The sequence below is a fragment of the Myotis nattereri genome, assembly GCF_964212035.1.
Source record: "Myotis nattereri genome assembly, chromosome: 3".
Classification (NCBI taxonomy): Eukaryota; Metazoa; Chordata; class Mammalia; order Chiroptera; family Vespertilionidae; genus Myotis; species Myotis nattereri.
The window spans coordinates 58,881,336-58,894,314 of record NC_138077.1 but is presented as its reverse complement, the minus strand read 5'-3'; the positions used below and the strand labels follow the sequence as shown (position 1 = coordinate 58,894,314).

The 12,979-nt window shown below is 38.9% G+C and overlaps 1 protein-coding gene across 2 annotated transcripts in view; it reads right to left on the bottom strand.

Annotated features, from left to right (window-relative positions):
- Window positions 1-4,030: 4,030 nt before the first annotated feature.
- The window catches only part of IQCB1 (IQ motif containing B1), a 50,524-nt gene continuing 41,575 nt past the window's right edge, over window positions 4,031-12,979 (bottom strand). For both annotated transcript variants that reach the window (XM_081086870.1, XM_081086871.1), the window contains exons 13-15: window positions 7,657-7,788; window positions 5,891-6,047; window positions 4,031-4,809 (exon numbers count right to left, since the gene is read on the bottom strand). In XM_081086870.1, the coding sequence (XP_080942996.1) occupies window positions 4,580-4,809; window positions 5,891-6,047; window positions 7,657-7,788 (519 nt within the window). In that variant the 3' untranslated portion in view covers window positions 4,031-4,579. The remainder of the gene's footprint in view (window positions 4,810-5,890; window positions 6,048-7,656; window positions 7,789-12,979) is intronic.

Sequence of the window (12,979 nt, the reverse complement as noted above, 5' to 3'; positions counted from 1 at the left end):
TTTTTTTCATTCCCTCTGCCTAGAACACTCCTCCTTCTCCCTCAACTAGTCAGTTTATTCTTCAATTCACTTCCTTGAGAGGCTTCGTCTGTCCAAGTCCCAGACTAAGTTAGTGACTCTCATGTCCAACATCACTCCCTGAAAAATAACAGTAGCAACACTGTAAATCTTCCTCTTGTTAATAGTTATCTTTCACTGGAACCTAAGCACCATTAGCAGAGACTGTCTTCTACATCTAGCACAGTATCTTTTACATTATAGACACTTGGTCAAATATTGATAACTAAGTCATTTAGCAATTATTAAGTGTATATAATGCACCATCCCAGTGCTCATGAGGGCTTCCATAAGGCAAATGGGCCATTTTCATGCAACCAATTAAATATCTACATAAATCCCAAGTATGAAGAGAGTGAGGGAATGATTAACTGAAATGAGTAAGTGGTTCATTTTAGAGATATATAGACCTGGATTTAAACTTGGGTAAGTTAGTCAATGCCTCCTATAGTTGTTTTCACATTTGCAAAATAGAAATTAGGGTTGTTGTAAGGATTAAATAAAATAATGACCATAAAATAATTAGCAGAGATGAGCACTTATCACACAATAAATGTTAACTATTACTTAGTAGTAGTAATAGTAGTAGGAAGTATCATTAGATTCCTGGAGTAAGGTGGGATGATTTGATGAAGGGTCTATGAATACCATTTCCTTAAATTCTCAACTAGACCAGGGTAAGGAACCAATTGTTAAAGACTAATGCTGAAATTATCATCTTAGATCAGCAGTTCTTAAACTTTTATAAAAAAGACAAGAGATAACAAGTGTTGATGAGGAGGTGGAGAAAAGGGGACCCTTGTACACTGTTGGTGGGAATGTAAATTGGCACAGCCATTATGGAAAACAGTATGGATCTCCTCAAAAAATTAAAAATAAAATAACCATATGACCTAGCAATTTCTTCTTCTGGGTATATATCTGAAGAACATGAAATATACAATAGAATATTATTCAGTCACAAGAAAGAAGCAAATTCTGCCATTTGTGACCATGTGGATGAACCTGGAGGACATCCTGCTGAGTGAAATAAGCCAGAGAGAAAACCACTGTATAATCTCACTCATATGTGGAATCTATAAAAAAAGTCAAATTCATAGAAACAGGGAGTAGAATGGTGATGGTGGTTACCAGGGGCTGGGAGGTGGAAGAAATTGGGAGATGCTGGTTAAAGAGTACAAACTTTCAGTTATAAGATTAACTTCTGGGTATTTAATATAGTATACAGCATGGTGACAACAGTTAATACCATATTAAATATTTGAAATTTGGTAAGAGTAGATCCTACGCATTCTCACCACACACACGTGTCTCATAACTATATGAGATGATAGATGTATTAACCAAATTGTGCTAATCATTTCACAGTGCATACATATATGAAACAATCATATTAGATACTTTAAAGATATGCAATTTTATCAATTACAACTCAATAGATCTGGGGTGGGCCTTCAAAATTTAATCACTAAAATTCAGTCCAGCAATCATGCATATAGATTCCCTTTTGCCATGATATGAAATTGACCTCAATAGATATGGATATTACTGAAATGAAGAACATGATGCAGAGTGGCTTTCCTACAGAATTGGTATTAACTACAGAATTTTCTACTTCTATTTTTAGGCACTCTATAGGGTCCTAAATGTTAAAAAAAAAAAAAAAAAAAAAAGCCTTGGCTGGTGTGACTCAGTTGAGCAGGTTCCCATGTACAGAGACGCTGCTGGCTCAATTCCTAGTCAGGGTACATGCCCGGGTTGCAGGCTTGATCCCCAGTATGGGGAGTGCAGGAGGCAGCCAATTGATGTTTCTCTCTGTCTCTCTCCCTCTCTAAAATTAATTTAAAAATGTTTAGAATTTACATTTCATACTTGTATGTATATTTCATATATTATTTGTATTTAAAAGTACATATACTTTCTTCTATATAGTGAGTTCTGATGTGAGCAAGTAATCCAACAAAATTAAATTCTGACTAATTGTTGATTAAAGAATTATTGATAGTCACTTTTTCATGTGTCTTAGATTTTTTCACTCTTATCTGAGTAATACAGAATTATTTTTTTACTTAATATAGTAAACATAACAGCATTATCAGTCAGAAAGTATGACAGCATTGTCAAAATTAAAAGTAAAGATTGTATTTCAGTATTGCAGGGGGGACTGAGTTAAACTAGTCAGTTTAGCTGGGTTTGGTTTTCTTTTTTTAAAAAAAAAATATATATATATATATATATATATATTTAAATATATTTTATTGATTTTTTTTACAGAGAGGAAGGGAGAAGGATAGAGTTAGAAACATCGATGAGAGAGAAACATCAATCAGCTGCCTCCCACACACCCCCACTGGGGATGTGCCCACAACCAAGGTACATGCCCTTGACTGGAATCGAACCTGGGACCCTTCAGTCCTCAGGCCGAGGCTCTATCCACTGAGCCAAACCTGCCAGGGCTGGTTTTCTTTTTATCTTCAATGCACCAGCTTCAAGTTTTTTTTAGCTGCTGATACCTTGTGCTTAGAGTGGGGTCTTGAAAGCTGTTCTCAGCGTTCCTGCTCCACCCTCTACTTTTAGTCATCCCTGTATGCTTTTACCACAGAGGGGTTCTCTCTCCATGTACCTTTTCCCTATCCTAGCAGTAAACTATTCCTTATTACTTGGTGCTAGGCTAGTCTTTTGAGACATAGGTGGTCTGTTGTCCTGATCCAGCCTAAATTTTAGGCCAGGTCTCTTCTTCCTGGGGTTGGGGTGGGGATTCCTCAGGGTTTCTACCATTCTACCCCATGGCAAATTGCTGTGGCTGGTCTTTAGCAGGAGTTTCCTCCCCAGCATTAGCAGACCTCTGGTTTCTATTGGTGTAGGATTTCTGAGCCCAAGACGATTTCCTGCCCCTCCCAGGAGTGGAGGGTTTTGTTTCTATCCCTGGATTTCTACTTGTGTCTGGGTCTAGTGTTTCCTATCCCGCCCTCCGAGACAGATTTTATTTCTATTCGTTCCTTATGTGCAATGGAATTTTATCTGAGCCTTGGAGGTTAGAGGGCTTGCTGCCCCTGTGATTGCAGCTTTAAGGCAAGGGTTTGGGAAAGTGGGTGATGCTTTGGGCATGTCAATCAACCAGTAAGTAGCAGCCTATTACTTCACGTTTGCCTGCACCACTAAGGGCATCTCTTCAGGCCTCCTACCTGCTCCCAAAGGTTCTTGTATTTAGTAGAGGTCTAAATTCTCCTTCTGTCTGAAACTTCTGATATTCTAACTGACATGCTACCCCACACTCGGCCTTTAAGAATTTGCTAGAATTTTAGTTACTATCATTTCTTATCCTGTTACCTTTGTCTCCAATGCTCTACTAACTATGAAATAGTTCATTTCACAGATACTGAGCCCTATCTCAATCTACTTAGTTTTCTTGAGGCTTTAACTGATAGGCTAAAAAAAAGTTATTTTTGTAGATTACCTAGCATTTATTTTAAGGTAGGAACAACATTCTCATGTAGCTTTCTACATTCTAAGTGAAACCAGAACTCTCATTTGCTTATTCACAGATGAATTTTTGTACATTTATTTTCCAATTATTAATAAAAATTATTTTAGGATTTTGACTAGAATTTTACTAAACTCAACTTTGGGAATGGACATTATGCTATTTGGTCTTTCCATCCCGAAATACTGGTATTACCACTCATTTATATAAAACACACACTCCATCGTTCCTTATATGGAGTCCATGATTTGCTAATTGATTTTAACTTAAATTCTGTATTAACAAACATAAATAGTGGTGGCTTTTGCTATTAAAACACAAAGATAAATAGGGATTATCAGAAATTATTAGGTTGGAACCAAATAATCATATAGGTACCTAGGAACATAACAGAAATTAAGCATTATATTTAGCTCTGAGATTCCTAGGAGACAAGACAAATAAGGAAATGGTGGGCTTTATATTTCTTATAGAAAGAACGCAGTTTTTATATGGAGACATTTTTTATTGCATTGAATCCTAGGATTTTTTAAATGTAGTTCCTTCTAGAAATAACAAGATAGAAATTGAGTTCAAACAGTATTTTGTAGAAAATAGTTAAATGTCTATCAGTTGACCTTTTCCTTACTTTAATAAAGGCCAAGAGTACACTTTCTGTATTCATAGAATAGGAATTTTAATAATAAATGTGAAAAGTTGAAGTAAGTCTGACAAGTTTTTCAGAACTGTTGAACATATTTATTTTGAAAACAACTTTAGTTGGAAAACAGCAGAAACAAAAAGAGAAATATCACATTTTATAAAAGCAGTAGAATGACATGCTCAGTTTAGTTCCACAATAAAAGCCACACCAATTTGTGTGTGTGGCCAGAGATGGAGGTGTGTGAAAAAAAAAAACAAAAACAACTGAGATAGAGGTAGAAGGTAACTCTATGCTTAGAACCTCTGAAAAACCATAAGTTTTGTCAAAGCATGCCAGAGGCAGGCCAATATAATCCCCTGAAATGTAGGATTTATATCATTTCTCAGGATAACTCGTTAAGGCGGTTTGGTTCCACCAATGAATAAAGTTCCTAATTCTATACTAAGCTCATCCTTTGGGACATCAATCTCATCTCCTGCTTCTTCCCCGAGCTTTTTCCACCAGGGTGCTTGTATATGCTTCAGAGTGGTGAGATGGGCCTGCTTGGCCTTGGCCGCCACAGGTCTGGATCTACTTAGGAAGAGCTCAGGTTCTTTCCCTTCTGCCTCCTTCAGACTTGGTGCCTCTGTAGTAATAGAAAATAAACAGGTAAGTGGAAGAGTTCTGTACAAACAAGGAGGAACTTGGAAACTACAGAGTCAAAATTCTGCAATAACAGGCAGGGTCAGAGTTCCAACTCTGAATCTATCATCATTGCTAAGTCTAGATGGCATGTAACTATTCACAAGTTGTAGTTGTGGCGTGGCTGGCAGGAACTGCACCCAACTCCCTCATTCTGTGTTTAAAAGAATAAAATAAGATGCAGATTTATTTATAAGCAGGAATATTTAAAATAATAGCAGAACTCCATCCTACAGATGAGAGTCTCAGTTATAGCCACTTATTCATTCAAAAATACAAAACTTTCAAGTAATGTCATTAAATAGAGGACCCCAGCCCCCTCTGCTCCACATATATTTCAAGTGTTTTAGAGGCTGACTGAAACACTATGGCTTCACAGATGGGATATCTCATTAAATGCACCAGTGATGATTAGATAAATTCAATTTTGTGAAAGCCCGTCATTAAAAATTATAAAATGGCACTGTAACCACTGCTATCATCTACTTCTAAAATATGATCAACAGCTTTTGAGACTACATAATAGAATCTGGCTAGAAGGTCTTAGTAACTTCTTTTTTTTAAATTGATTTCAGAGAGGAAGGGAGAGGGAGAAAAACCAATGATGAGAGAGAATCATTGATTAGCTGCCTCCTGTACAGCCCACCCCCCTCCCCCCGGGATCGAGCCTGCAACCTGGGCATGTGCCCTGGCCGTAATTAAACCTATGACCATTCACTCCACAGGCCGATGCTTTATCTGAGTCAAACCAGCTATGCCTGGTATTAGTATCTTTAAAATGAATAACTTTGTCTGAATTGATGCACATGAATGATAGAAAGGCTGGAGGAAGTAGTCAAGAAGGAGGTTATGGGATCTGCATCATTTGGAAACACTGGGTGTTGGTATGACCTAGAAGTAGAAATTTCTAAGGATAGGAGATGGACTAAAAGATCACTAAACGGTGTTTTCCTTCTGAAGATTTTTAATATCACAAAATCTTGTAAAGGTTCCTTTTAGAAAATAAAAATGGAATGAGCACATACTCATTAACTGCTCAATGTTGGTACTGATCTGCGCCTTCAGAGCATCTCTGTGCTGTTGGGCTCTATCTTCTAGGGCTCTGCCCATGAAGTAGTGTTGTAGTCGTTCTTGTGCTTGGGAATGGAGCTCTCTGCTGGCCACATCTGACATCTGAGAGCTCTTGAAACAGAGGACATAAAAAAATTGTCACAGGAAGGACAAATATACCAAAGTATGTTTCCCTCAACTACTTAGCAGAGGTTCCAGAATGCTTGTCTCTCATCTATTAGTTTATTGTTATGACAGATGTCCACCTTCTACTCTTGTGCAAGCATTTAAATAGACTCTTAAAAGCAGCTTTAGATGAAAATACAGGTGGGGAAGTTTCTTTTTGGTATGCTCCTATGCCTCACTTCCTCACACAGTATGGTATTCTGGGAGAAGGGAGAAGACCTAGAAATTATAGTAAAAATTATAAATGGTTTGGTGAAGACATGGCCTGGAAGAGAAGTAACAAGGCCAACCCGTCTGTTCTAGACACCACCTGATAAGACTATCTTAGTTATATTACAATTCCCAAACTTATCTAAGCCATCTTGTAACTGCTTCTGATTTCATAGAACAAGGGACAAAATCAGCCAAAGGATCATGTTCTTTTGGCCAGTCAGCTACTTTAAAGGGAACTTAACTAATTAGTTTGGAGAAGAATGAAATTTAACTTTAAAGCTGCTAAAGCTTCCAACACCACAAAAATTCTAATTCCTGCATCTTGGATTCAGCTCTGTTCCAGCTAACATCTCACTTTTCAGCCATGGAATTTTAAACAGGTGCACTACAAAATGGCTAAAGCAGAACTTTAAAAGAATCATTGATCAGCTGCCTCCTACATACCCTCCACTGGGGATTAAGCCCAAAACCGAGGCACGTGCCCTTGCCCAGAATTGAACCGGAGACCCTTGAGTCCACAGGGCAATGCTCTATCCACTGAGCCAAACCAGCTAGGGCTTATTTTTTAAACAGGAGTATGCATCAGAATCACATAATGCATTAAAAAAAAGGGACATTAAAGATCTAAATGTAAGAGCTAAAACTATTAAACTCATAGAAAAAAAATGGAGGAAAACTTGACATTGGATTTTGCAATGATTTCTTGGATATAAAACTGAAGGCACAGACTACAAAAGAAGACAAAGACAAACTAGTCTTCATCAAAATTAAAACTTTTGTGCAATCAAAGTTTTACACTATCTATAAATTAAAAAGGAAGCCCAATGAATGGGAGAAAATATTTGCAAATCATGTGTCTGATAAGGGATTAATATCCAAAATATATAGAGAACTCCTAAAACTCAACAACAAAACAATCTACTTATAACATAAACAAAGAACCTGAATAGACATTTCTCCAAAAAGATTTAAAAAAGGCCAATAAAAACATGAAAAGATGCTTAAAATCACTGATCATCAGGGAAATGCAAATCCAAATTACAATACCACTTCACCCATTAGGATGTAAAAATAACAAATGTTGGTGTGAATGTGGAGACAGTCTTGCTAATGCAGTATGGAAAATAACTGACTGGAAGCAAAGTCCCTCCTGTATAACTGACTACACATCTCTGGTCAATAAAATTATAGAGAAGACTCTAAATCCATTAACTCTATGATAAAGCAACTGCTTTGCCTTACACCATCAATATATGTACATATCCATCTGAGAGAATGCTTTGTTGGCAAATATCATGTACTAAAATAATGAAACACTGATATAGGATAGAAAACTACATACTGGATGTCTTCTGACATAGTCATCAACATGTTGCTTCAGTTCAACTCTACGTGCATCAGTGAGTTCTCTGAGTCCTTGCCAAGGAGCAAATAGTTTCTTTTTTGTACGGCACTTTGCTAGAAATTTAAGAGTCTGGGGAAAAAAAAGATTTATGATTTTTCTTCCCTAATAGAACTAATTTCTTCTTACAACAAAATATGGAGGCAACAATACTGCAATAGCTGTTAACTCAGTGTGTATGAGGAGAGGGATGGGGCTGTGACAGGGATGAGAGAAAATAATTATTTTTTAATTACATTCTTCTGTAGTATTTTCATATTTTACAAGGATATATTCATGTATTATCTGTGCATAAACAATAAAGAGGAAAAACAGGAAATAAGCACTGAGTTCTAGTTTCAATGCTAGTCCCTTATCTCTATAGGACAGAAACAGTGACCCTAATTCTACTTAGCCTACAGATTGTAAAGATCCAAGAGATAATCTATAAGTTAAAGCTTTGTAAATGAATGTTCTTCCTCATTTCCTTTAGAATGGAATTCTGGTAAAACAGAAAATCTTGTTAAAAGGCAAGATTTGGAGACAAATTTGAAATTATTCTGCCCTATTTTTTTCACTATTCTCCCTTCTTTGCAGTTTTTTTTTTTTTCCATTGAAGTTCACATTGTTTAAGGCAATGATTTTCATCTCATGACACACATAAACAAACTGCTAAAATTCTGCGGCACACCAGATAGCTATTGTGTTGGCTGTTGTCATTTTTTTATTTGACAATCTAAGGCCATGGTCTGCACACTGCGGCTCGCAAGTCACATGCGGCTTTTTGGCCCCTTGAGTGTGGCTCTTCCTAAGTATTAGGAGAACCCTAATACTTAATAACAATGTGCCTACCTATATAGTTTAAGTTTAAAAAATTTGGCTCTCAAAAGAAATTTTAATCGTTGTACTGTTGATATTTGGCTCTGTTGACTATTGAATTTCCCGACCGCTGATCTAAGGGAAAAGAGGTCAGTGCTCCTGTCTAAATAGTCAGGTAGTGCATGTTTTAAAATTCCTGCAGCACAGCAGTGTGTAATGGCACACTGGTTGAAAATCGCTGGTTTAAGGCAAGGGTTGGCAAATTATGGCCCTCAGGCCAAGTCTAGCTTGCTGCCTATTCTTGAATGGTTTTCGAGTTATGAGTAGGCTTTTTTACCTTTTATCTGGTTACAAAGTTAAAAAAAATATTTTGTGACATATGAAATCCATAATTCAGGGTCTATAAATAAAGTTTTATTGAAATGCAGTCACATTCATTTGTTTATGTATTGTCTATAGCTTCCAATTATAGAAGTGAATAGTTGCAATAGACTTCATGGCCTGCAAAGCGTAAAGTATTTTTAGGCTTTTACTAAAAGTTTGATGTTTCCCAGAAAAAGTTTATGTAATTCTATTTTTTAAAGTGTCATTTTTACAAGAATTATTAACAAAAAAAAACCCCTCTCTTTCTCTGCTGGTTTCCTTACCCCCAAAGACAACTTTAACTCTTCCCTGTTTTTCTTTAGATGCTTATCTCCATCTACTTCTCTGTGATTTTTCAGATACAGGTATTATTCAATGACTTTCTTATATGGAAGGTAGAGATTTAGCTCTTTCACTGCTTGTAGACCCACATACTTTCCATATCACCAAACACCCAAATATTAATTACAAAATAGTCATGGTGATGTAAAGTACCACATAGGGAAAATCTTATAATAATTATGTATGATGCCAGGTTGGTATTGGAAATATTGGGGGATCATTTTGTAAAGCATATGACTGTCTAAATCAGGGGTCCTCAAACTTTTTAAACAGGGGGCCAGTTCACTGTCCCTCAGACCGTTGGAGGGCCAGACTATAGGTTAAAAGAAAACTAGTCAGCTGCTAAGCAACAGGCAGCGGAAGCAAAAACACCCGGCGGGCCGGATAAATGTTTTCGGCGGGCCGCATGTGGCCCGCGGGCCGTAGTTTGAGGACCCCTGGTCTAAATGCTATATACCGGAAACTAATAAAAAATATTGAATGTAACCTGTAATTGAAAAATAAAATTATAGCGTGTAGTAGTCCATTGTGTAAATGATAAATAAGATGAAAAAAATATATCATAGTTTCAGTTAAGTCAATGTTCATGTTTACATCATTATCTATATTACTAGAGGCCCAGTGCACGAAATTCATGCACGGGGAGATGGGGGAGGGTCCCGTCAGCCCAGCCTGCACTCTCTCTAATCTGGGACTCCTCGGGGGATGTCCGACTGCCGGTTTAGGCCCCATCCCGGATCGGGCCTAAACCGGCAGTCGGACATCGCTCTCACAATCCTGGACCACTGGCTCCTAATCACTCACCTGCCTGCCTGCCTGGTCATCCCTAACTGCCCCCCCCCCCCCCCCCCCGCTGGCCTGATTGCCTCCACTGTCCCTGTGTGCCGGCCTGGTCGCCCCTAACTGACCCCCGCTGCTGCCCAGGTTGCCCCCAACTGCCCCCTCCCTGCCTGCCAGCCTGGTCGCTCCTAACTGCCCCTCCCTGCTGGCCTGGTCACCCCCAACTGCCCCGCCGCCAGCCTTGTCGCCCCTAACTGCCCTCCCACTGGCCTGATCTCCCCCAGCTGTGCCCTCTGCCAGCCTAGTCTCCCCTCACTGCCCCCCTGCCAGCCTAATCGTCCCCAACTGCCCTCCCTGCTGGCCTGGTCGCTCCCATCTTCCCCCCATGCTGGCCTGGTTGCCCCTCATGGCCCCCCCCACCAGCCTGGTCTCCCCACAGCCTGCTGTTCAGTTGTTAGTCGTCCCTCACTAACCCCCTGCCAGCCTGGTTGCCCGACGCAGCCTGCTTGTTTAGTTGTTTGGTCGTCCCTCACTAACCCCCTTGCCAGCCTGGTTGTAGGCAGCCATCTTGTGAGGGCGTGAGGGTTAATTTGCATATTACCTCTATTATATAGGATAAAAGGCCTGTGGCCCTAATGCCGTACCACCAAAGACCGGTGCATGTGGGTGGGGCTGCACAGTGGCTGGGCAGGGCTATGAGCGTGGCAGGGCATGCATGGGTGGGCGGGGCTACAAGCACAGCAAGGCTGCGTGGGTGGGCGGGGCCATGTGATTTCACTTGATGGGCATCTAGTTACTACATAAATTTTGAACATGATTACTTTTCCTTCCTTGTATATCTTTTATTTTCACTAGAATTAATAATTTTGTTTTCTTATGCTTAGTTTTCTATATACTTATCACTGATCAGAAACTCTGCCCTAATTTTCAATACATTAAAACACATCAGGCATTTTATCAAATTCATTTTGTTTGGATACACATTTTCTGAAGCGTTCTCACATGCTCCAATTTGGATTGATTGCTCTCTGTGACTCATGCATAGCTATCATCCTGAGCTCTCATTCACTATTATCTTGGGGACTCTTTTCATCTTTCCTTTGTGTTTCCTGGATTCTATGTTGTTTTCTTTCTTGGGTTATTCCTTTTAGAGACTTTGTGATGCATAAAAATGTCTTTAGTCTATGTTTACCTTTAATAGATGGTTTAGTCGGGTACAGAATTCTAGTTGGAAATAATTTTTGCTTAGGCATGTCACAGTCTTTCTCCAATACCTTTTTGCTTCTAATGATGCTGTTGAGAAGTAGTTTTGTTCCCAGTGTATTTCACAGTCATGTGAAATAAATGTAGGTGTTTCTGTCATTATATTACAGGAGTCAGACCTCTTCATCTAAAACTCATGACATTCAGTTCTGGGAAATCTTAAATTATTTGATTTCCACTCCTCAGGTTTTTTTGGTTGTTTGATTTAAATGTGGTGTCTGACTTCCTGGACTGGTTATCTTTTCTTTTTGCGCTGCTTCCTAGATTTCCCAAACCTGTTTTCCTAGCACTTTTATTACGTCTTTTCTTTCTTTTTTTTAAAAAATATATTTTACTGATTTTTTACAGAGAGGAAGGGAGAGGAATAGAGAGTTAGAAACATCGACGAGAGAGAAACATCGATCAGCTGCCTCCTGCACACCCTCCTACTGGGGATGTGCCCGCAACAAAGGTACATGCCCTTGACTGGAATCGAACCTGGGACCTTTCAGTCTGCAGGCCAACACTCTATCCACTGAGCCAAACCAGTCAGGGCATGTCTTTTCTTTTCCTATTAAATTTTAATCTATATTTTCTCCTTATAAGCATCCTGGTTTTGTTTCATGTATTATTTTATTTTACTGTCTGAGGAAATAATAGATTTTTAAAGTTTTCTTACCCTTGTAATATCTCTATTTTTACCAAGTAGTTTTATTCAACTTTAGTTTTCTTCAGATGTCCTGTGATACTTTCAGCTGATATTTATGAGTTATTTAGAAATTCTGAGCAGTAGGTGGATAGGGTGTATCTCCTATGTCTTTCAATATAGGGCTTCTGAACTGGGTGGTTTCACTGGGTTACCTCACTGTGAGTATACTTAAGACTTTTCCCTTGGGCTATTCAGATTTCCCAAAGAAAACACATTCAATCTACTGTGTATAGGATACAAACCTGGCTGACAGCACCCTGAGAGCTGAGATGAGGAAAAGGACTGGAGGTCTTCACATTCAGTATATATAATTTCCCTAATACTCCTGTGTTGTTAGTATAGAAACCAAGCCTTAAACTGTACTTGCACCCTCCTTTTGAGAGACCCTCTCCTTTCCTTCTATTCTTCCCTTTTCTTGATTTTTCTTCCTTACTTCTCCTACCTTTCCTCCACCTCTGGCTTTCAGTACCATCCTATGCTTATGATGCTATGCTGGGAACTTCAAAGTAAATGTTCCAAAACAGGAATCTCAGTCCTTAGATAAGAAAAAGCCCACCTTGACCTTTTTTATTTTGATTTTATTGATTTTAGAGAAGAAGGGAGAGGGAGAGAGAGATAGAAACATCAATGATGAGAGAAAACCACTGATCAGCTGCCTACTGCACACCCCAATGGGGATCAAGCCCATAACCTGGGCATGTGCCCTTGACGGAAATCGAACCTGGGACCTTTCAGTCCATAGGCCGACGCTCTATCCACTAAGCCAAACCGGCTAGGGCCCCACCTTGACTTTTCTGTATCTTTTCCCCATTCTATGTCATTTCAGGACTTTCTGAAATTGTATTTACTCCCCAATTTTTATTTATTTTCTCAACTGCTAATGGTTTGTTTCACTAAGTGCTTTTGTGGTAGGTCTGTGATGGACATGTGTAATGGCACTATAGTACTTTTCCGCTGCAATCAAATAGCAAGAATTAGCCATCATTCTGGCTCTAGAACAGCCGTGGGCAAACTATGGCCTGCGGGCCA